Source organism: Oncorhynchus tshawytscha, linkage group LG19 (genome assembly GCF_018296145.1).
Source record: "Oncorhynchus tshawytscha isolate Ot180627B linkage group LG19, Otsh_v2.0, whole genome shotgun sequence".
NCBI lineage: Eukaryota > Metazoa > Chordata > Actinopteri > Salmoniformes > Salmonidae > Oncorhynchus > Oncorhynchus tshawytscha.
In genome coordinates, this window is record NC_056447.1 from 10,577,546 (window position 1) to 10,600,510 (window position 22,965).

Below are 22,965 nucleotides of genomic sequence, written 5' to 3' on the forward strand. Positions count from 1 at the left end.
GTCCTGGGCTGGCGTGGTTACAGTCTGCGGTTTTGAGGCCAGTTGGACGTACTGCTAAATGCTTGAAAACAACCTTGGAGGTGGCTTATCGTAGAGAAATGAACATTCAATTATCTGCAATCAGTATGCCTCGTGCATGCGCCCTCAAAACTTGAGACATCTGTGGCATTGTGCTGTGACAAAACTGCACATTTTAGAGTTGCATTTTATTGTCCCCAGCATGAGGTGCACCTGTGTAATGACCATTCTGTTTAATCAGCTTCTTGATATGCCAAACCTGTCAGGTGGATGGATTATCTTGGCAAAGGATAAACTGCTCACTAACTGGGATGTAAAGAACATTTCTGGGATCTTTTATTTCATCTCATAAATCATGGGACCAATATATATATATATATATATATATAGTCCAACAGAACTGTTGCCAGGTAATTGAATGTTAATTTCTCTACGACAAGTCTCACAAAGACAAAGCGGTTGGAACCAAAAATCTCAAACTTTGACTCAGAAGACCAAAAGGACAGATTTCTACTGGTCTAAAGTCCATTGCTTGTGTTTCTTGGCCCAAACAAGTCTCCTCTTTTTATTGGTGTCCTTTAGTAGTGGTTTCTTTGTAGCAATTCGACCATGAAAGCCCGATTCACGTGGTCTCCGTTTGAACAGTTGATGTTGAGATGTGTCTGTTACTTGAACTATGTGAAGCATTTATTTGGGCTGCAATTTCTGAGGCTGGTAACTCTCAGCAGAGGTAACTCAGGGTCTTCCTTTACTGTGGCGGTCCTCATGAGAGCCAGTTTTATCATAGCGCTTGATGGTTTGTGTGACAGCACTTGAAGAAACTTTCAAAGTTCTTGACATTTCCCAGATGACTGATCTTCATGTCTTAAAGTAATGGACTGTCGTTTCGCTTTGCTTATTTGAGCTGTTCTTGCCATTATATGGACTTGGTCTTTTACCAAATGGGGCCATCTTCTGTATACCACCCTTACCTTGTCACAACACAAATGATTGGCTCCAACACATTAAGAAGTAAAGGAATTCCACAAATTATCTTTTAACAAGGCAAACCTGTTAATTGCAATGCATTCCAGGTGACTACCTCATGAAGCTGGTTGAGAGATTGCCAAATGTGCAAAGTTGTCAAGGGGAAGGGTGGCTACTATGAAGAATCTCAAACCTATTTTGATTTTTGGCTACTTTTGACTACTATATGATTCCATGTGTTATTTCATCATTTTGATGTCTTCACTATTATTCTAGAATGTAGAAAATGGAAAAATAAAACCAAACTTGACTGTGTGCACACACACACACACACACACACAATAACTTCCCAACCTTAACTCTTGAACTGTTAAAGACACCAAACCAACATGTTTAAGGCTATCCCATCAATGTTTCTTCTTAGAAAATGACCTAGTTGATTGTGTTCGCAGTCAAATTACCAGGTCAAATAAAGAGTTGTCACCATTGCCAAGACAAGCAGACAGTTGTTGACATGTTTTATTTCTGCTTAGGCCTTAATGAAATCAATTCCTTTTCTGTCTGGGAATGTAAGGTTGTCCTCAAACCAGCACACTATTCCCTACATAGGGCTCTGGTCAAAAGTAGTGCACTATGGGGCTTTGAAGGATGGCACAGCCATTGAAGAATCTTCCTCCTTGAAAAACATAACATTAGACAATCGATTCATCTGGTTTAGTTGTCTCTATGGGCCAAGCCTGTGGAAGGAAATAAAATGCCACAAACTCAATATTTGTGGTTCAAAGTCACTCACACATAGATACCATAGACTGTATGATCCTGTGTCTGGGTCCACACACAGAGAGACAGGGAGAGCGCTCAGTATCTGGATCTTATCCTTGTCCCAGTTCTTCTGTAGTTGACATCACAGGGGCCAACAGAGACATTTATATTGCCCTTTAAATATTTGACATGACTTGAAGTGTAGGTAGGCCATCAGTAAAATGTCACAGGAACCCATTTGATCAGAACACCAGTCCTGACAAACATAACTTCTCTCCACATCAGACAATTCTGTCCAGTTCTTTTGTGTTGGTCCGATGGACCAGGTCACAGCGACGGGGGCCCATAAGGATCTAAACAGAGACGAGTAACTTAAGAGGAGAGCAGGGGTGGGGGTGGTCACCTTTCTGCTCTAGATGAAGGCATGACCCTATCCACACTGATCTAAACCTTCCCCCACCATTTGTATTTATTCTGCATTTCATTCACACCTCTCTTCCCCGACTCAGTTTCTATCAACACGTCTCGCTCCCCTACTCATTCTCTGCCCACTCCCTACCCCTCCTCTTCCTCAGTCTCTCAGGAGTCTGAGTCGGACCCGTTGCTGCTCTCCCGACTGATCTCTATCTGTAGCGAGGGCAGGTTGTCAAGCCGACTCCTCTTCATCTTGTGGGTCTGCTGTTCCTTCTGTTTGATCAAGGCCCCCCACACCTTCTGCAATGCAGAGTCGTTCTCCTTCTCAACGTCTTCTTCTCCCCGCCCCCCCAACCTGGAGCTGGTTGATCCCGAACCCGCTCTGTGACTGGGAGGCTTCCGCTCGGGAACTTCGCCCTTATAGGAGGAGGGGCCGAGCCTGTTCCACAGACGACCTGGAGAGGGAGGGGGTTCAATATAAATTTCTTGGTGACTGGGGAGCAGTATTGAGTAGCATATAATATGCATATAATTAGTATATTTGGATTGAAAACACACTGAAGTTTCTAAAACTGTTTGAATGTCTGAGTGTAACAGAACATATATGGCAGGCGAAAACCTGAGAAAAAAAATCCAACCAGGAAGTGAGAAATCTGAGGTTGGTCGTTTTTCAACTCATTCCCAATTGAAGACAGTAGGATATTGGTCATGTTGCACTTCCTAAGGCTTCCACTAGATGTCAACAGTCTCTAAAACCTTGTTTGATGCTTCTACTGTGAAGGAGGGCCAAATGAGAGGGGAATGAGTAAGGTGTCTGGCAGAGAGCCCCGGGCTCGTGATGCACGTTAATGTGAAAGTTGCCTCGCGTTCCATTGCTTTTTTACAGACAAAAGGAATACTCTGGTTGGAATATTATTGAAGATATATGTTAAAAACATCCTAAAGATTGATTCTATACTTAGTTTGACATATTTCTATGACCTGTAATATAACTTTTTGGACTTTTCGTCCAACCTTTCGGCTGGACTTGCACGCGCGCTTGGATTTGTTTACCAAATGCCCTAACAAAGGAAGGTATTTGGACATAAATTATGAACTTTATCGAACAAATCAAACATTTATTGTGGAACTGGGATTCCTGGGAGTGCATTCTGATGAAGATCATCAAAGGTAAGTTAATATTTATAATGATAATTCTGACTGTTGACTGCACAACATGGCGGATATCTCTTTGGCTGTTTTGGTCTCGGAGCGCTGTACTCAGATTATTGCATTGTGTGCTTTTTCCGTAAAGCTTTTTTGAAATCTGACACAGTGGTTGCATTAAGGAGAAGTGGATATATAATACCATGCATAACAGTTTAATCTTTTAGCAATGGTTATTATGAGTATATCTGTGAATTGATGTGGCTCTCTGCAAAATCACCAGATGTTTTGGAAATACTGAACATAACACGCCAAAGATTTTTGGATATAAATAGGCACTTTATCGAACAAAACATACATGTATTGTGTAACATTAAGTCCTATAAGTGTCATCTGATCAAGATCATCACTGGTTAGTGATTAATTTGATGTCTATTTCTGCATTTTGTGACTCCTCTCTTTGGCTGGATAAATGGCTGTTTTTCTGTGGCTTGGTGGTGACTTAATCGTTTGTGGTGCTTTCGCTGTAAAGTCTTTTTGAAATCAGACACTGTGGCTGGATTAACAAGAATTATATCTTTAAAATGGTGTAAAATACTTGTATGCTTGAGGAATTTTAATTGTGAGATTGTTGTTTTGAATTTGGCACCCTGCACTTTCACTGGCTGATGACGGGGTAGGACGCTACCATCCCAAATATCCCAGAGAGGTTAAAGCACTTTCTGTCAGTGTCTTTTCAACAAACCTACTGCATTATTGACTAATAGCAGTATATGGACATGTGCGTTTTTCTTCCTTATTTACTTGATTTCCTGTCTTTGGACGAATCAGGGTGGAGGCCACGGGTGTCTTGTATTACCACGCCCAGTCGCCTGTGCACATCTGTGATCGGCTCTCGGGGAGGGGATGAGTCTCGGGAGGCGACGGGAGAGGTGGAGTGTCGTCTCTCAGAAGAGTACAGCCTCTTCCCTAACCGCTGCCTCACATCTACACACACAACCCAGAACATGGTTAAATACAGCACTCAACATACACAGTGTCCGGGAACAATATTACATTGATAATGTTATTTATATTTATGTATTACTTCAGTTTATTTTTGTAAATAATTGAACACTATTCTTATTAAAACTGCAGTGTTGGTTAAGGGCTTGTAATTCAGCATTTCACTGTAAGGTCTACACCTGTTGTATTCGCCACGTGACAAAAAAAAAGAATTGATTGACTTTGGAGAGTGGTGGACAACTGACCCGTACTTCCAATGCTGGCCACAGGGTGGCAATGTTTATGCTGGGATAGGCCACGCCTCTTCTCCTCCAATAGCTGCCTCACATCAATCACTTTCTCCACCGCACTGCTTTTGGTCTCGCCCACCGATCCTCCACCAATCCTGTTCCGGATGCCACTACCCCCCGAGCCGCTGTCACGCCGAACAGCAGAGTGTCTGTAAAACACAGACAGCAAATGTTTTCACTATGTTTACCTATATTAAAAGGGTCCACATTCTACACACTCACAGAAAAAGACTAAGCTCCTGAGGTTGGTCATGGCCTTGTCAGGATACATGGTCACCCACCACCCACTGACCGTATAGTCCTGAGGTTGGTCATGGCCTTGTCAGGATACATGGTCACCCACCACCCACTGACCGTATAGTCCTGAGGTTGGTCTCGACCTCGTCTGCGTACATGGCCATCTTCATGCTCTTCTTGGGAGAGGGGGTGGAGATCATCTTGAGCTCCAAGTCATAGTCCATCTCGTCCGAGTCCGACAAGACCGAGGGGGAAGAGGGTCTTCCCAAACGACTCCACAGGGCCACCACTGGGCCCCCCACCCTCACCCTCCCTCTTTCCCCCTTCTCCTTGTACTCCACCACCCTGTCGTCTGAGTCCATGTCCTCTTCCCCCTCTTCGTCATCGTCTTCTTCCTCTATTGGTTCTTCTGGCAGGTTGATCAGGTCAGCTGGAGGGGGGGGTGAAGGAGAGGAAGTCAGATTAACACAGGGGATCTGTAAATTAACATTTGCACATGACAGTTGGGCCTCGTCTGTAAATGTTTGTGTGCGCGTGTTGTCACCCAAGTATAGTTAGGGTGGCGTGTGTGTGTGTAGGGCAGTGTGTGTGTGTGGGTCAGTGTGTGTGTGTGTGTGTAGGGCAGTGTTGTGTGTGTGTGTGTGTGTGTGTGTGTAGGGCAGTGTGTGTGTGTAGGGCAGTGTGTGTAGAGCAGTGTGTGTGTGTAGGGCAGTGTGTGTAGAGCAGTGTGTGTGTGTGTGTGTGTGTGTGTGTAGGGCAGTGTGTGTGTGTGTGTGTGTGTGTGTGTGTGTGTAGGGCAGTGTGTGTGTGTGTGTAGGGCAGTGTGTGTGTGTGTGTGTAGGGCAGTGTGTGTGGCAGTGTGTGTGTGTGTGTAGGGCAGGTGTGTGTGTGTGTAGGGCAGTGTGTGTGTGTCGGGCAGTGTGTGTGTGTGTGTGTGTGTGTAGGGCAGTGTGTGTGTGTGTGTAGGGCAGTGTGTGTGTGTGTGTGTGTGTGTGTGTGTGTGTGTGTGTGTAGGGCAGTGTGTGTTTATGTGTACTTACCAGAGTGGCTGTGTTTGTAGGGTGGTGTGTCCCCCATGCTGTCCCCTATGAGGGGTTTCTTGCTCTTGCTCACAATTCTGCGTGTGTGATACCGTCTCTTCCTGCAGAAGGTGACAGACATTAGCAACAAACATACCCACTCATATACTTCACACAGCAGTCTATACCTCACCCAATACCCACCCTGTACCTTACAGTACAGTCTATACCTCACCTAATACCCACCCTATACCTTACAGTACAGTCTATACCTCACCTAGTACCCACCCTATACTTCACACAGCACAGTCTATACCTCAACTAGTACCCACCCTTCTCTTCTATACCTTACACAGCAGTCTATACCTCACCTAGTACCCACCCTATTCCTTCAACTTCTAACCTAACCACATCCCCTTAACCTTCTAGTCCAGGGATATTCAAATCTTTCCCTACAGGGTCCAGAGTACTGCTGGTTCTGTTCTACCTGGTGTCCCAGGTTTAAATTAGTCTCTGATTAGAGGGAAGAATTCATTAAAGCACTGGAACTGGCTACCAAGTCCAGTTATACATTTGGGGATTCTAGACTAACCAGCATGTCCAGCATTGTGATAGAAGTGGAAATAAACTGAAAAAAGACAGAAAAATAGATAAGTAGAGAAAGTGAGTGATGGGAGAATAAAAGGGAAAGAGAATGATTTCTGTTGTGTTCAAGACACGGATGACAAACAAATGCTCAGGGATGCAAACCTGTGAGATCCCAAAAAGTTGACACCTCTTTCTTCTTCACTGAAAACATCCCTGCTCGGGGGAAATTCAGGTTAACTAATTAAACAACATGATCTCCATGATCAGTCTGGGTGTAAAATAAAAAGTGGTTCATGTGAACCTAACTCACAGCTAAAACAATGTAAAGAAAGAAATCCAATGGTATTTGTTGCCTAGGTTTTACTGAAAATGACACTCAAGTCTTGAGAAAAAAAACAATGCACTAATATTACAGTTACCATGCCAGCCTTTATAATAGAACACTTCTGACCACACACATCTAAATATTGCACTTGGGGGAAAAACATGTTAAAGTAGAAATAGAATGAAACAAACAGGCATTCTCTTGCTGCGGTATTATAGTGACCACTATAGTAGACATTGATCAAGTGCACAAGGCTACATGTGTGCAAAAATAACATTCACTGAGTAAAATATTTAATAATCCCCCCTCACTCATTCAAAGGTTTTACTGTCAAGTTAAACACAACAAAAGCCATATCTTTGGGCTACACTGCATGGTATTTCATTGAACACTTTGCCTGTGGACACTTGATCCCTGAATCCACTTGTTTAACAAGCAACACCTCATTTTTCACCTAATTCTCTCATTCTGAAAATTAACCAGATACTGTAGAGGGAAAACAGTTTGTTAGCTAGTCAACATTTCACACAGATTGCCAGGGTCCAGTAAGCAACTAACGCGTTATAACTTGAGGAACGGCAAGGAGTCGTATACCAGTTAATACTATAGCGAATTGGTTTGGATTTAATTAGATTTTTTAACAACGTTTTCTCCCCAATTTTGTGGTATCCAATTGGTAGTTAGTCGTCTCATCACTTCAACTCCAGTACGGACTCGGGAGAGCCAAATGTCAAGAGCCGTGCGCCCTCCGAAACACAACCCAGCCAAGCTGCACCAATGTGTCGGAGCAAACACTGTACACCTGGCGACTGGTTGTCTCTTCTCTCTTCAGTCGCACACTGATTCTGTAACTAGCAAACTGGTTCTCTTCAGTCGCGCACTGATGCTGTAACTAGCAAACTGGTTGTCTCTTCTCTCGCACGCTGATGCTGTAACTAGCAAACAGGTCGTCTCTTCTCTCTTCAGTCGCGCACTGATTCTGTAACTAGCAAACTGGTCGTCCCTTCTCTCACGCACTGATTCTGTAACTAGCAAACTGGTCGTCTCTTTCTTCAGTCGCGCACTGATTCTGTAACTAGCAAACTGGTCATCTCTTCAGTCGCGCGCTGATTCTGTAACTAGCAAGCTGGTCGTCTCCTTCTTCAGTCGCGCGCTGATTCTGTAACTAGCGAGCTGGTCGTCTCTTCTCTCTTCAGTCGCGTGCTTCCTTCTGTTATGTGAATAATTGGCTGAGCCTTGGATAGAGCCATCACTCGTTCGCTTACAGCCGCGCATCACTCGTTCGCTTACAGCCGCGCATCACTCGTTCGCTTACAGCCGCGCATCACTCGTTCGCTTACAGCCGCGCATCACTCGTTCGCTTACAGCCGCGCATCACTCGTTCGCTTACAGCCGCGCATCACTCGTTCGCTTACAGCCGCGCATCACTCGTTCGCTTACAGCCGCGCATCACTCGTTCGCTTACAGCCAGGAGTGATCCAAAGCACCCCCCCCGCTAAACTTTCCTCATCGGATCTACACAATTCACGTAGGTCACCTATTTTGGATTCAAAACAGCGAAATTCAGCCGACAGGTGACTAGTTTGCATCCCTGACTGTTAGTAATGTTGAACCTTGTATTTTTCTGATAGAGGGAAAGTGCAGACAAAGAAAAAGTTAAAGATGGGGTCATGTCAGGAAATAGTGAGCAAAAAGACAAAGGAGGACCATGTACAACAGTGTAGCAGCATATCAGTTCCAGTCAGCCATGGTGGTGATGAGGGTCTGACTGTCTGGTGGCGGCTGCCATGATGGCTTAGCACACCACTGTATCACCATGGAGACGCACCACAGGGTCATCTGGTGTGCCTATCCAGCATGTATGAATGAATGTTGAAGTAAGGAAGTAGGTGTGTGTGTGGTTACCAGGAGTTGCTGAGGATGCCCCTCATGCCTCCGTAGTTGGGGTTGCCGTATTTCATGTAATATCTGCTCTTCCTCGCAGCACCCAGCTCCTTCTTATCATCTGAACACACAGTGAGAGAAACATTGTACCAGAATCCTAATCTTACCACTCCTTCAGACGTCAAATACATCTTCAAATTCTTAAGAAGAAACTAATACTTGTGACTTATAAATGTTGCTAGCTTGGTGTCCGAAGCCTTTGTTTGTAGTGTGTATACGTCTTGTGAGCGTGTCTGTACAGTACCAGTCAAAAGTTGACACACCTACTCATTCAAGGATTTTTATTTGACCATCCTACTCCTCTGTAGCAGAGGTAACTTTTTCTCTTCCTTTCCTGTGGCAGTTTCATCATGGTGCTTGATGGATTTTGCGACTGTACTTGAAGAAACCTTCCGGATTGACTGACCTTCATGTCTTAGAGTAATGATAGACTGTAATTTATCTTCGCTTATATGAGCTGTTCTTGCCATAATATGGACCTGGTCTTTTACCAAATAGGGCTATCTTCTATATACCACCCCAACTGATTGGCTCAAACTCATTAAAGAAAGAAATGACACAAATTAACTTTAAACAAGGCACACCTGTTAATTGAAATGCATTCCAGGTGACCTCAATGAAGCTGGTTGAGAGAATGCCAAGATTGTACAAAGCTGTCATCGAGGCAAAGGATGGCTACTTTGAAGAATAGAAGAAAAGAGTGTCCAAACATTTGACTGGTACTGTATGTATGCATGTTATGCATGTATGCATGCATGTATGTATGTATGTATGTTATGTATGTTAGCATGTATGCATGCATGTATGCAAGCAAACTCACCGTGAGTGGCCAACCTCAGGAAGAGTCTGTTGCCCTTGAAGGGTTTGGTGGCTGGACGTAGGTCATTCCGGAGCAGTGACTCAATCTCTGCCTGGGACAGCAGGTCCACCTGAAACACACAGGTAAACAACATGCAGCTTTTCCACACACACAGGTTACTAAACATGCAATGTTTTCCACAGAAAACGGTCTGGCATACAGTTTTACCTGGGTGGTCTCAGACTCTGTTTTCTCCTCAGTCTCTCCCTCGCTGGCTTTTCCCTCACTCTCCTCACGGTTCTCTTTCACCGGCTCTTTTTGCTCCTCCTCCACCTCTCCATCATCATCATCGGAATCGGATTGCCCCCGAGCTGAGAGAATGGCAGGCAAATTTCAGTGACAAAACACATCAAGTACAAGTTCATATGACTGACCACACAAGCACCACATCGCAGTTCTGACCATTAACACAGAATTACCCACTATATCTGATCATAAAACATAGACACTGTACATTGGAACAAGGACACACACACTGGACAGTACATGAACAAGTGCCGAACAGTACCCTTGCTCTCCTGGGTGGGATCACCAAGTTCTTTGGTGTCGTCTGTATCTTTGGTAACCACCTCTGGGTCAGGCACGTGGCTGATGTTGATCAGAGCCCGAGTGGAAGTGACATCATCCAGCCACACCACATTACCTAGGAAACCATATTTAATGACATGCTAAAACAGCCCATTTGTTGTCAGTTGCCGCTGTGTGTTACTCACAGGAGGCGTCGTCGATCCACTCGATGTGTGCTGGAGGGTATTCCTTAAAGTAGCCAAACACATCCTGGGTGCTCATATCATCCACACCCGCCACGTGCAACGCCTCCAGGCGCAAGTTAGGGATGGCTGAGAAAGAGAGAGTGTATTCAGTATGTGATCAAAAAGCCAGCTAAGTCTATTTGCGTGTACTTTTCTTCATTTTGTCTCTGTCCAGCGCTGTGTGTGTATGTACCTTTCTTCATGGTGTCTCTGTCTAGTACCACAATCTGGGCTGGGTTGGCCTGTGCACAGAAGTGGAAACTTTCTGTGCTCTTCTCTGTCCTCTCAATTGCCTCCTAGAAACACAAAGTCAACAAAGACAAGACGCGTTATGGCAGTTAAAGTTTGACTGTTGGTTTAGCCTCATCTTTCAATGATGGAACTAGTATTCATGCAAATGTTTGCCAGATCACTTTCAGGTGTGGTCAAGTACTGAAATTCATGTTGCATAATTACACAATCTGAATAGTTCCATGCCTGATATCGGTGTACATTCCTTTTGTTGTTGTACGTGCCCTTTTAATGTTGCACACTTCCTTCTGCATTCCCCCATATAAACGTCACCTGCCCCCATTACCTCATCCCTGTCTACTGTACCCATGTGGAAGAGGTAGGTTACTGTCAAATTGTCCCATAAGTCATAATCAATCCTATGTTAAGACACTTTTAAAATGAATTTATATGGTCACTGACAGGGCATTATAAAATGGTCTCCCACCATTGTGATATGTATGTATTTGTTATTCCCTTTTTTATCTTGCGCACTTAGGCACGAAGCAGAGACATTCAATACTTGTGTTCACTAACACAAAAAAGGGTTGAGCTACTGTGTCAAGAGATATTTTATCACTGCAGACATTCTCAGTTTCATTTAGAATGTTTATGCATACTGAACATGGATTTCCACATGTGGAGGAGGAATAACATGCTGCTAGCTAGCTAACATGGATTTCCACGTGTGGTGGAGGAATAACATGCTGCTAGATGGCTAACATGGATTTCCACGTGTGGAGGAGGAATAACATGCTGCTAGCATGGATTTCCACGTCTGGTGGAGGAATAACTTGCTGCTAGCTAGCTAACATGGATTTCCACATCTGGTGGAAGAATAACATGCTGAAAGCTAGCTGACATGCATCTGTTGTTGCTACACCGTATTCAAAAGATTAGCCAGCTGGCTTATGACCAATCATAAGGATTTAGGGGGGAAAAATGTTTGCCCATAGAAATAATAAGATTAAGTACCGGTAATATGGGTAGCCTAACTAGGCTGGACACACATTTTTAACATTCTTAAAATAGATCCTAACTGATCTAAGACAGAGGATTTTTACGAGGATTAAATGTCAGGAATTGTGAAAAACTGAGTTTAAATGTATTTGGCTAATGTGTACATAAACTTCCGACTTCAACTGTATATGGGGCATACAACAATCTCAGGTCTGTAGATTTTGCTGTGAAGAGACCGAATCAATAGATCATTTATTCTGGTATTGCCCCTATGTAGCTTGTTTCTGGTCACAGGTTCAGGAATGGTTAAAAAATACAAATCACAACACACACTTAAAAATAAAAACAGACATACAGTGGGGCAAAAAAGTATTTAGTCAGCCACCAATTGTGCAAGTTCTCCCACTTAAAAAGATGAGGCCTGTAATTTTCATCATAGGTACACTTCAACTATGACAGACAAAATGAGGGAAAAAAAAAATCAAAAAAATCAAATTGTAGGATTTTTAATGAATTTATTTGCAAATTATGGTGGAAAATAAGTATTTGGTCAACAACAAAAGTTTCTCAATACTTTGTTATATACCCTTTGTTGGCAATGACAGAGGTCAAACGTTTTCTGTAAGTCTCCACAAGGTTTTCACACACTGTTGCTGGTATTTTGGCCCATTCCTCAATGCAGATCTCCTCTAGAGCAGTGCTGTTTTGGGGCTGTTGCTGGGCAACACAGACGTTCAACTCCCTCCAAAGATTTTCTATAGGGTTGAGATCTGGAGACTGGCTTATGCCACTCCAGGACCATGAAATGCTTCTTACGAAGCCACTCCTTCGTTGCCCAGGCGGTGCGTTTGGGATCATTGTGATGCTGAAAGACCCAGCCACGTTTCATCTTCAATGCCCTTGCTGATGGAAGGAGGTTTTCACTCAAAATCTCACGATACATGGCCCCATTCATTCTTTCCTTTACACAGATCAGTCATCCTGGTCCCTTTGCAGAAAAACAGCCCCAAAGCATGATGTTTCCACCCCCATGCTTCACAGTAGGTATGGTGTTCTTTGGATGCAACTCAGCATTCTTTGTCCTCCAAACACGAGTTGAGGTTAAATTAAAAGTTATTAATTCACAAAGACATTGGTGAGGCAACTAAAATATGAAGTGTATTTTTCTTATTCATTCCTGAGATCAGTCGATATAACCTGCCCCACACCAATTAATGGACTTTCACATAGAGGTTACTAGATCACATTTGAAAAATGTCAAATAAAATGTGGTTTGTTAATCAAGTGTTCTGCCTTGCAATAATAAATATCATAAAATAACTAAACAGCAAAATGCTTACCTTGGATTTAAAAAATGTTTTTATTTAAATGCTATTTAGTAATATAAATGGTATTAACAACTTCTAAAAGTGTTCTAGGCTACCCTAGAATTAGGGTTAAGGCTAAAATAGGTTATACCTAAGGTTATGTTTAGGGTTTTTAAGGCAAAAAAAACAGTGGGTTTATAGCTCAAACCAAATGGATAGGTCTAGCTAGCTCATAGTTGCTACCTCAGATTGAGCCTAGCAAGTGTTGTTTAATGAGGTACCTGCAGAAGGCTTATGAAAGTAATGAAGTGGGTTACCTGACGCATATCAAATCACCCTGCAGCCATTTAGGAACAACAAATCGTCAAAAAAAATAAAGGCTATTCTTAATTAAAAAATATATTCTGGCTGTTTAAAATCAGCCACATCTTGAAAAAGAGGACAGGGACATATGTTTTGTTCGGATTTTTCCACCTTTTTCTGAGAATTAAAAAAAAATATATATATATATATATATATATATATATATTTTTGGTTACCCATGACCAGAAAATGTTTAACATTTGATGCATCCCTAGCATCGTGAGTCACCGCAACATGTAATCAGGCGAACGGTGAGCTCACTCATTAAGTAGCCGTAACCTTGTTAATAATAAGTTACCATGGGTCAGCCGTCAAGGTTAACGCTGGCAGTTTACATTGCTCACAATGGCAATGCTGGTATTGTGACGTAAAACAATGGGCTGGGAATAGAATGTTCAGAAGGCCAGTTGGTGACACAGTGCTAATAAGAGCTGGCAGGGTGAAAAATGCCATAAACAAGACCCGTTTTTTTCACGATTACTTCAAAACTACCAATCAACTAAGATGTGTTTTCGAATACCCATACTTGCATAATGTATACTACATACTTAATTGAGTATATACTACTAGTTCATTTTCGTACACTAAACGAATGGTATCGTTTCAGTTGAGTATACTAGAAGTTGATGTTACTATGCAACCTATTGCTAGCATAACAAATTACTAGCTAAACATTTTACGGTTTTGGGTGTGTTCATAAATTCAATCTGGAGTGCCAGAGTGCGCTCTGGGAGTTCGGAAATCCAGAGCGTTGCCAGATTGAATTTACGAATGGGCAATCTGGAGTGCCAGAGTGCGCTCTGGGCGTTCCTAAATCCAGAGAGTTGTCAGATTATACACTGGCAGGGTGAGGGAGGAAGGAATGATTTTTAAATGGACCGCCCTTGCCCGGAAATTCACTCGTTCATCCCGCAACGATTGTGTTGTTTTCAGCCACCGGTAGCTTGTGGGTGCTTTATATGCGCCACAGTCAATTATGATTACTTATATAGTTAATGTACGCCTACTGTATGATAGCTAGCAAATGAATTAGCTAACTAAACGTTAGCCTGCCTAGCTACTTCTGAAGAAGGAAAATTGACATTTTTACTTACACTTGTATCAGATGTACAATCATTGCGATTGAATTATGGGGCGTTCAATGCCCCGAAGTGAACATAATTGTGCACTTGCAAACTACACTGAAAACGAGGGCTGAAGGTTTAAATTGCAAACTTCCCTTGCTTGGCTAATCATTTGGACCGACTACAAATATAATAATATAATATCATTATTATTATTATAATAAAATATAATAATCAGAAAATGTGTCCAGCCTAGTTCGTCATAAAATATGTAAAGTTAACGTTAGTTTGCTACCGCTAAAAATCAACAAGTATACTGTAGCTTGCTAGTTGGCTGCTAGCTAAAAACATGGGTACTGAAAGCGAGGATATTGACTAGTTACAGTGGCTAGCGTTACCTACTTGGCCGTCTTGCTACAGTAGCTCATTGAGCTTCCCAATTACCAGACACTATCCGCAGGCCCAGAAGGTACGCGAGCCCGCGGTCTCGTAAAACTTTACTCACCGGCAGCACTTCATTCAAGGACCGGTTAACGGGGATGTCCTCTGCCTCGAGTTCGCCCTCCTCCACCTCCATCGGTTCAAATTCGCGGGCATCTCGGTCTGAATCCGAATCTGAGCAGTCTGACTTCACCGAAACCCGTAGGCTGCGTACTGCGGCCATGATGCGAGCGACCGGTTTCGAAACAGGAACTAATGCCCCGTTTACGTCGTGACGTACTTCATTTCGCCGTACGTCGTCTTCACGGAGTCTCGTAGCAAAGTTTTGCTTAATTAACCTTGTGAGCGTAGCGTTATTAACGCAAGATTGAGTTCTTCTTCGGTGAGGTTTATCAGCGGTTGGCATCCAACGTTATGGTGCACAACTTGCCTAGTTAAATAAAGATTAAATAACTAAAAATACCGACAACCACACCCCCTCAGATATCACATTTATTTTGGGAGATTGTAAAATATATTTTAATTCAAGACAGGATAAATATATTGTTTCAGGTGATAATAAACATGTTTTATTTAGTTACTTTTTCCTCAACTTTATATCAAGTCAAGCTAGATTGCACTGCAGAGCAACTAGCTCTTTAGAAGCAAATATTTTTTTTAACTACCCAAGATAGACCATATCCTGTCGTTTCCAATGGGAGGCAAGTGAGCTGAGTAGATGGGATCAAGTGTGGAGATGTATTTTTCAAAGTCGCATTTATTGGTCTATCAGATGTCAGTCAGATGGCTTAGTTACTTAAATAAAATAAACCGTCATCATATTCAAATGAAGTTCAAATGAGATGCAGATGTTGGACTGGACTGAGATTTGGAGAAGAGGGAATGCAATGCTTTTCCAACAGTCTTGAAGGAGTTCCCACATATGCTTAGCACTTTTTGGCTGCTTTTCCTTCACTCTGTGGTCCAACTCAACCCAAACCATCTCAATTGGGTTGAGATCGAGTGATTGTGTAGGCCAGATCATCTGATGCAGCACTCCATCACTCTTCTTCTTGGTCAAATTGCCCTTACACAGCCGGGAGGTGTCCTGTCCTATTGAAAAACAAATGATAGTGGGACTAAGTGCAAACCAGATGTGATGGCGTATCGCTGCAGAATGCTGTGGTAGCCATGCTTGTTAAGTGTGCCTTGAATTGTAAATAAATCACTGACAGTGTCACCAGCAAAGCACCCCCACACCATCACACCTCCTCCAGTGCTTCATGGTGGGAACCACACATGCGGAGGTCATCCGTTCACCTACTCTGCGTCTCACAAAGACACAGCTGTTGGAACCAAAAATCTCCAATTTGGACTCATCAGACCAAAGGACAAATTTCCACTGGTCTAATTTCCATTGCTCGTGTTTCTTGGCCAGAGCAAGTAATCTTCTTATTGGTGTCCTTTTGCCTTTAGTAGTGGAATCTTTGCAGCAATTCGACCATGAAGGCCTGATTCATGCAGTCTCCTCTGAACAGTTGATTTTGAGATATGTCTGTTACTTGAACTCTGTGAAGCATTTATTTGGGCTGCAATTTCGGAGGCTGGTAACTCTAATGAACTTATCCTCTGCAGCAGAGGCTGTGGCGATTTTAGCATGTAAATCTTGGTGGGGCAACAAACAAAAAAAAGGCTAAATTAATAGGTGAAAATAAACAAAATTATTAGGGTGAGGCACATTGAACGCCGTTTGGGTCTTTGTGTGTCAAAAAAAAGATACACATCATAACACTATTTGACGCGTTAAATAAGATTTTAATTTGACACATCAAATAGCACAATTCTATTATAGAATGTTGTGTGTGCTGAATTTGCACGTGCAAGCCAAGCACCCACATGGGTAGGCAGAGCCTTCCATAAAAATGAAGCTCTATAGGAGAAAGCCCTGACTCCAGCTGTTTGCTTCGAAATTCTAGGGACAATTTGGCATTTCTAGGGAGTTTTTCCTAGCCACCGTGCTTCTACACCTGCATTGCTTGCTGTTTGGGGTTTTAGGCTGGGTTTCTGTACAGCACTTTGAGATATCAGCTGATGTAAGAAGGGCTATATAAATACATTTGATTTGATTTGATTACTACTATCAGTAGCACTGTCAAAGTTGTACAAAAAAAGTTAGTAAACAAGCACACACCGACCAGGAACGATATGTTTACAATACCTCCGTTGGTGAAAATAGACCAAATTATAATGGTGAGGCACATGGGCTACTAACAGCTTACTACACAACATAAACTTAGTATTACTTTCTTAGCTACTGTGGGAGCAAAACTCATGACTATGATTACATTTCCATTATTAGCAGCATATAGGCTGTCCACTTTGAAGAGCTGACACAGAATGGCTATATAAGGAATGGAACATATATGACCAGGGCCTGCTACCATTATAACCTAAACGTGGGTGTTAACAAGCAAGAACTGAGATGGAAAGATAATGGTGGAGGAAGGTCAAGGGAAGCTATTTTCATATAGAGGGAGGGGACTCTATACGTTATGCAGAGACAGAATACTATAAAGGCAGGGCTCTGTGATATGAGAATTGAGCTTTTTCCTTGGAAATGCTCGGCTCTGTTCCTCTGTAATTATGTCTAACTGAATCTACAAGTTCCGGTATCTGTGTAAATATCAAGATTTTCCACAACACTACATGACACATACAGTGGGGCAAAAAAGTATTTAGTCAGCCACCAATTGTGCAAGTTCTCCCACTTAAAAAGATGAGAGAGGCCTGTAATTTTCATCATAGGTACACTTCAACTATGACAGACAAAATGAGGGAATAAAAAATCCAGAAAATCACATTGTAGGATTTTTTTATGAATTTATTTGCAAATTATGGTGGAAAATAAGTATTTGGTCAATAACAAAAGTTTATCTCAATACTTTGTTATATACTGTATATACTGTACTCTATATCATCTACTGCATCTTTATGTAATACATGTATCAATAGCCACTTTAACTATGCCACTTTGTTTACATACCCTACATTACTCGTCTCATATGTATATACTGTAATCGATACCATCTACTGCATCTTGCCTATGCCGCTCTGTACCATCACTTATTCATATATGTATGTAAATATTCTTTATCCCTTTACACTTGTGTGTATAAGGTAGTAGTTTTGGAATTGTTAGGTTAGATTACTCATTGGTTATTACTGCATTGTCTGAACTAAAAGCACAAGCATTTCGCTACACTCGCATTAACATCTGCTAACCATGTGTATGTGACAAATACATTTGATTTGATTTGATTTGATTTACCAAATGCCAATGACCAAAAGCCTACTTCCAAAGTTGTGGCAAAATGGCTTAAGGACAACAAAGTCAAGGTATTGGAGTGGACATCACAAAGCCCTGACCTCAATCCTATAGAATATTTGTGGGCAGAACTGAAAAAGCATGTGCGAGCAAGGAGGCCTACAAACCTGACTCAGTTCCACCAGCTCTGACAGGAGGAATAGGCCAAAATTCACCCAACTTATTGTGGGAAGCTTGTGGAAGGCTACCCAAAATGTTTGACTCAAGTTAAACAATTTAAAGGCAATGCTACAAAATACTAATTGAGTGTATGTAAACTTCTGACCACTGGGAATGTGATGAAAGAAATAAAAGCTGAAATAAATAATTCTCTCTGCTATTATTCTGACATTTCACATTCTTAAAATAAAGTGATGATCATAACTGACCGAAGACAGGGAATTTCTACTTGGATTAAATGTCAGGAATTGTGAAAAACTGAGTTTTTAAATGTATTTGGCTAAGGTGTATGTAAACTTCTGACTTCAGGTTAGTCAAGCTATTTGGAGGTAATATGTACATGTAGGTATAGTTAATGTCACTATGCATAGATGATAAACAGAGAGTAGCAGCAGCGTAAAAGAGGGGTGGGGGGTGTGGGACACACACACAATGCAAATAGTCTGGGTAGACATTTGATTACCTGTTCAGGAGTCTTATGGCTTATGGCTTAGGGGTTAAAGCTGTTGAAAAGCCTTTTGGTCCTAGACTTGGTGCTCCGGTACCGCTTGCCATGCGGTAGCAGACAGAACAGTTTATGACTGGGGTGGCTGGGGTCTTTAGGGACCTTCCTCTGACACCGCCTGGTTTAAAGGTCCTGGATGGGAGGCAGCTTGGCCCCGGTGATGTACTGGGCCACACGCACTACCCTCTGTAGTGCCTTGCGGTCGGAGGCCGAGCAGTTGCCCTACAAGGCAGTGATGCAACCAGTGCTCTCGATGTTGCAGCTGTAGAACCTTTTGAGGATCTGAGGACCCATGCCAAATCTTTTTAGTTTATTGAGGGGGAATAGGCCCTCTTCATGACTGTCTTTGTGTGTTTGGACCATTCTAGTTTGTTGGGGATGTGGACACCAAGCAACTTGAAGCTCTCAACCTGCTCCACTACAGCCCTGTCGATGAGAATGGGGGAGTGCTCGGTCCTCCTTTTTCTGTAGTCCACAATCATCTTGTCCTGATTACGTTGAGGGATAGGTTGTTATTCTGGCACCACCCGGCCAGGTCTCTGACCTCCACCCTATAGGCTGTCTCGTATTTGTCGGTGATCAGGCCTACCACTGTTGTGTCTTCTGCAAACTTAATGATGGTGTTGGAGTCGTGTCTGGCCATGCAGTCGTGGGTGAAAAGGGAGTACAAGAGGGGACTGAGCACGCACCCCTGAGGGGCTCCAGTGTTGAGAATAAGTGTGGCGGATGTGTTGTTAGCTACCCTTACCACCTGCGGGCAGCCCGTCAGGAAGTACAGGATTCAGTTGCAGAGGGAGGTGTTTAGTCCCAGGATCCTTAGCTTAGTGATGAGCTTGAGGGCACTTTGGTGTTGAACACTGAGCTGTAGTCAATGAATAGTATTCTCACGTAAGTGTTCCTACTGTCCACGTGGGAAAGGGCAGTGTGAAGTGCAATAGAGATTGCATCATCTGTGGATCTGTTTGGGCGGTATACAAATTGGAGTGGGTCTAGGGTTTCTGGGATAATGGTGTTAATGTGAGCAATGACCAGCTTTTCAAAGCACGTCATGGCTACGGATGTGAGTGCTACGGGTCTATAGTAATTTAGGCAGGTTACCTTAGTGTTCTTGGGCACAGGGACTATAGTGGCCTGCTTGAAACATGTTGGTATTACAGACTCAATCAAGGACATGTTGAAAATGTCAGTGAAGACACCTGCCAATTGGTCAGCGCATGCCCGGAGCACATGTCCTGGTAATCCGTTTGGCCCCGCGGCCTTGTGAATGTTGACCTGTTTAAAGGTCTTACTCACGTAGGCTATGTAGAGCGTGATCACACAGTCGTCCGGAACAGCTGATGCTCTCATGCATGCCTCAGTGTTGCTTGCCTCGAAGCGAGCATAGAAGTGATTTAGCTCTACTGCCAGGCTCATGTCACTGGGCAGCTCGCGGCCTTTGTATAGTCTGTACAGTTTGCAGGCCCTGCCACATAAGACAAGCGTCGGAGCCGGTGTAGTACGATACCATCTTAGTCCTGTACTGGCGCTATGCCTGCTTGATGGTTCATCAGAGGGCATAGCGGGATTTCTTAAAAGCTTCCGGGTTAGAGTCCCACACCTTGAAAGCAGTGGCACTACCCTTTAGCTCAGTGCGAATGTTTCCTGTAATCCATGGCTTCTGGTTGGGGTATGTACGTACAGTCACTGTGGGGATGACGTCCTCGATGCACTTAGTTATAAAGCCAGTGACTGATGTGGTGTACTCCTCAATGCCTTCGGAAGAATCCCGGAACATAACCCAGTTTGTGCTAGCAAAACAGTCCTGTAGTTTAGCATCTGCTTCATCTGTCAACTTTTTTATAAACCGAGTCACTGGTGCTTCCTGCTTTAATTTTTGCTTGTAAGCAGGAATCAGAAGGATAGACTTGTGGTCAAATTTGCCAAATGGAGGGCGAGGGAGACCTTTGTACACTCTCTTTGTTCGGTCTACAGCTCTAGTGTGGTCTACAGCTCTGTAGACAATAGCAAAATCACACAATTCTCCCCAAAGCTAAAAAAAAAAAAATCACACAACCCTCCCCTTTTTTGGACCACCCCATTAAATGAATAACTGTCCCTTACTCCTCTCTAACTGGGGGAGATGTCAGTGGGTCACAGGTCAGCAAACATGTAGAGCCAGGTCGCTCTCAGATTCCTTGATTATTGCTTCACCTCTCCCTTTTTGCGTTAAAATGGGTCTGTTTACTAGACTGGGAGCTGAGAATAACTTCAGTTCTTCAAAGAAAAAGGAATGGTGAAAAATCATGCCCCTCTAGAACATTGCAATTAATTGATAGAATCCAGAATCTCAACTTGGTCTCAGAGCATTTTGTATTATTCTGTATGTAAATCCGGACAAACCCTTTTAGTATGATATCTTACGTTTAGTATGCTTACATAAGATATATGGTTACTGTAGGGTGGTTGGTTGGGGTAGATGGGTGGGCGAGTTTGAATCTCGTCACAGACAACTTTAGCATTTTAGCTAATTAGCAACTTTTTAAATACTACATTTTAGCTACTTTGCACCTACTTAGCATGTTAGGTAACCCTTCCCCTAACCTTAACTATTTTAGCTAACACTTCACCTAACCCTAACCTTAAACCTTTTAGCTAACTCCTAAACTTTTGCAGATTCGTATTGTAAAATAAAACATTGTGCGTTTTGAAAATTCATAACTTAATACATTTAGAAAATTCGTAACATATTGTACGTTTCAAAATGTGTGACATATACGATTTGTAATTCGTAACATATCATATGAAATGGGTGATGGACATCCACAAATGAATACATACCATACGAAACGTAACATATCATATTAAATGGGGTGTCTCAGATTTACATTCAGAATAATACGAAATACTCTGAGACCAGGTTGAGAATCTGCATTTAGTATGGGAAATTTACTTAGTTCTGGATGAACGATGAAGCACTAAATCACAATCATACAGTGCTGAAAAGAAACACAGCAGGGCCATGTCAAGGTCCAAACCAAGAATATATCGAGGATTTCTTCTCTTTGTGACACAGACATATTGAGGATATCTGTAGTTATTCTCTGAGGAGTTTAAAGCCTTACTTTAATTCTAGAGGAGTTGAGGGTGGAGAGAACTCAGGAGTAATAGGGGTGTGATTACAAGAGCTCAGTGGTGGAAAAAGTACCCAATTGTCATACTTGAGTAAAAGTAACAATACCTTAATAGAAAGTTACTCAATTAAAAAAGAAGTCTAAAAGTCTAAAAGTATTTGGTTTTAAATATACTTAAGTATCAAAAGTAAATGTAATCGCTAAAATATACTTAAATATCAAAAGTAAAAAGTATATATCATTTCAAATTCCTTATATCAAGCAAAGCTGACGCTAAAATATACTTAAATATCAAAAGTAAAAAGTATATATCATTTCAAATTCCTTATATTAAGCAAAGCTGACAGCACCATTTTTTTGTTTTTAAAATGTACAGCTTGCCAGGGGCACACTCCAACACTTAGACATTATTTTAAAAAGATGCATTTGTGTCAAGTGAGTCCGTCAGACCGTCAAGTCCGCCTGAAGTAGGTGAATTTCACAATTTTCCTGTCCTGCTAAGCATTCAAAATGTAAAGAGTACTTTGGGTTGTCGGGGGAAAATGTATGGAGTAAAAAGTACAATATTTTCTTTAGTAATGTAGTGAAGTAAAAGTTGTCAAAAATATAAATAGTAAAGCCAAGTACAGATACCACCCAAAAACTACTTAAGTAGTACTTTAAAGTATTTTTACTTTACACCACTGCAAGAGCTAGATGAATATACCAAGACTTTTCCTTGTATTATTGGTTAGGAGGTGTATTTTTACAAACTTAAAAAGTTTTTTCTCAATCCATAATGCATTTGTAAGCTTTGCCTTCATAATGTTAGGCTCACTTGATATTGGGTTAATTCTGCTGGTTGTAAGAATGTAAATACAAGTGTACAATACTTGATGATGTGTTTTACGTTTGTAATGGAATGCTTAAACCAGGAAATAAATAAGTGCTCAGAACAAATCACTTCCTTTATGAAATTGTTATTTCATAATTTTGAGTCTAATGCCGAATATAGGCACTACTGATATTTCTAAATGTTCCTGTTTTCAGAGGTCAATTTTCCAGTCGTACCCATCTCGCCCATGGAACCGCCTTACGTGATTGGCCAAGACATAATT

The 22,965-nt window shown here is 42.2% G+C and overlaps 1 protein-coding gene across 2 annotated transcripts; it reads right to left on the reverse strand.

Moving 5' to 3' along the window:
• Window positions 1–1,488: 1,488 nt before the first annotated feature.
• LOC112218350 (nuclear cap-binding protein subunit 3-like) lies at window positions 1,489–14,996 on the reverse strand. Of its 2 annotated transcripts, none has more exons than XM_042301348.1 (12): window positions 14,795–14,996; window positions 10,519–10,621; window positions 10,287–10,412; window positions 10,082–10,216; window positions 9,742–9,884; window positions 9,535–9,643; window positions 8,676–8,775; window positions 5,879–5,979; window positions 4,956–5,268; window positions 4,563–4,750; window positions 4,111–4,293; window positions 1,489–2,615 (listed from the first exon to the last, which is right to left on the reverse strand). In XM_042301348.1, exons 1-12 carry the CDS (start codon window positions 14,951–14,953, stop codon window positions 2,326–2,328), a joined length of 1,950 nt encoding a protein of 649 aa, XP_042157282.1. In that variant the 5' UTR covers window positions 14,954–14,996; the 3' UTR covers window positions 1,489–2,325. The 2 variants fall into 2 exon arrangements, with proteins under 2 accessions (XP_042157282.1, XP_042157281.1); XM_042301347.1 differs by having other exon boundaries at window positions 4,557–4,750; window positions 14,795–14,995.
• Window positions 14,997–22,965: the final 7,969 nt, after the last annotated feature.

What these genes read in the sequence shown, in the direction of transcription:
- LOC112218350 (XM_042301347.1), bottom strand. Translation starts at nt 14,953, where the DNA reads ATGGCCGCAGTACGCAGCCTACGGGTTTCGGTGAAGTCAGACTGCTCA. An exon ending in CCTGAGGTTGGCCACTCACG is followed by an intron (nt 8,776 to 9,534) that starts GTGAGTTTGCTT and finishes CTGTGTGTTCAG; the next exon opens with ATGATAAGAAGGAGCTGGGT. An exon ending in ACCAACCTCAGGACTATACG is followed by an intron (nt 4,751 to 4,955) that starts GTCAGTGGGTGG and finishes TGTGTTTTACAG; the next exon opens with ACACTCTGCTGTTCGGCGTG.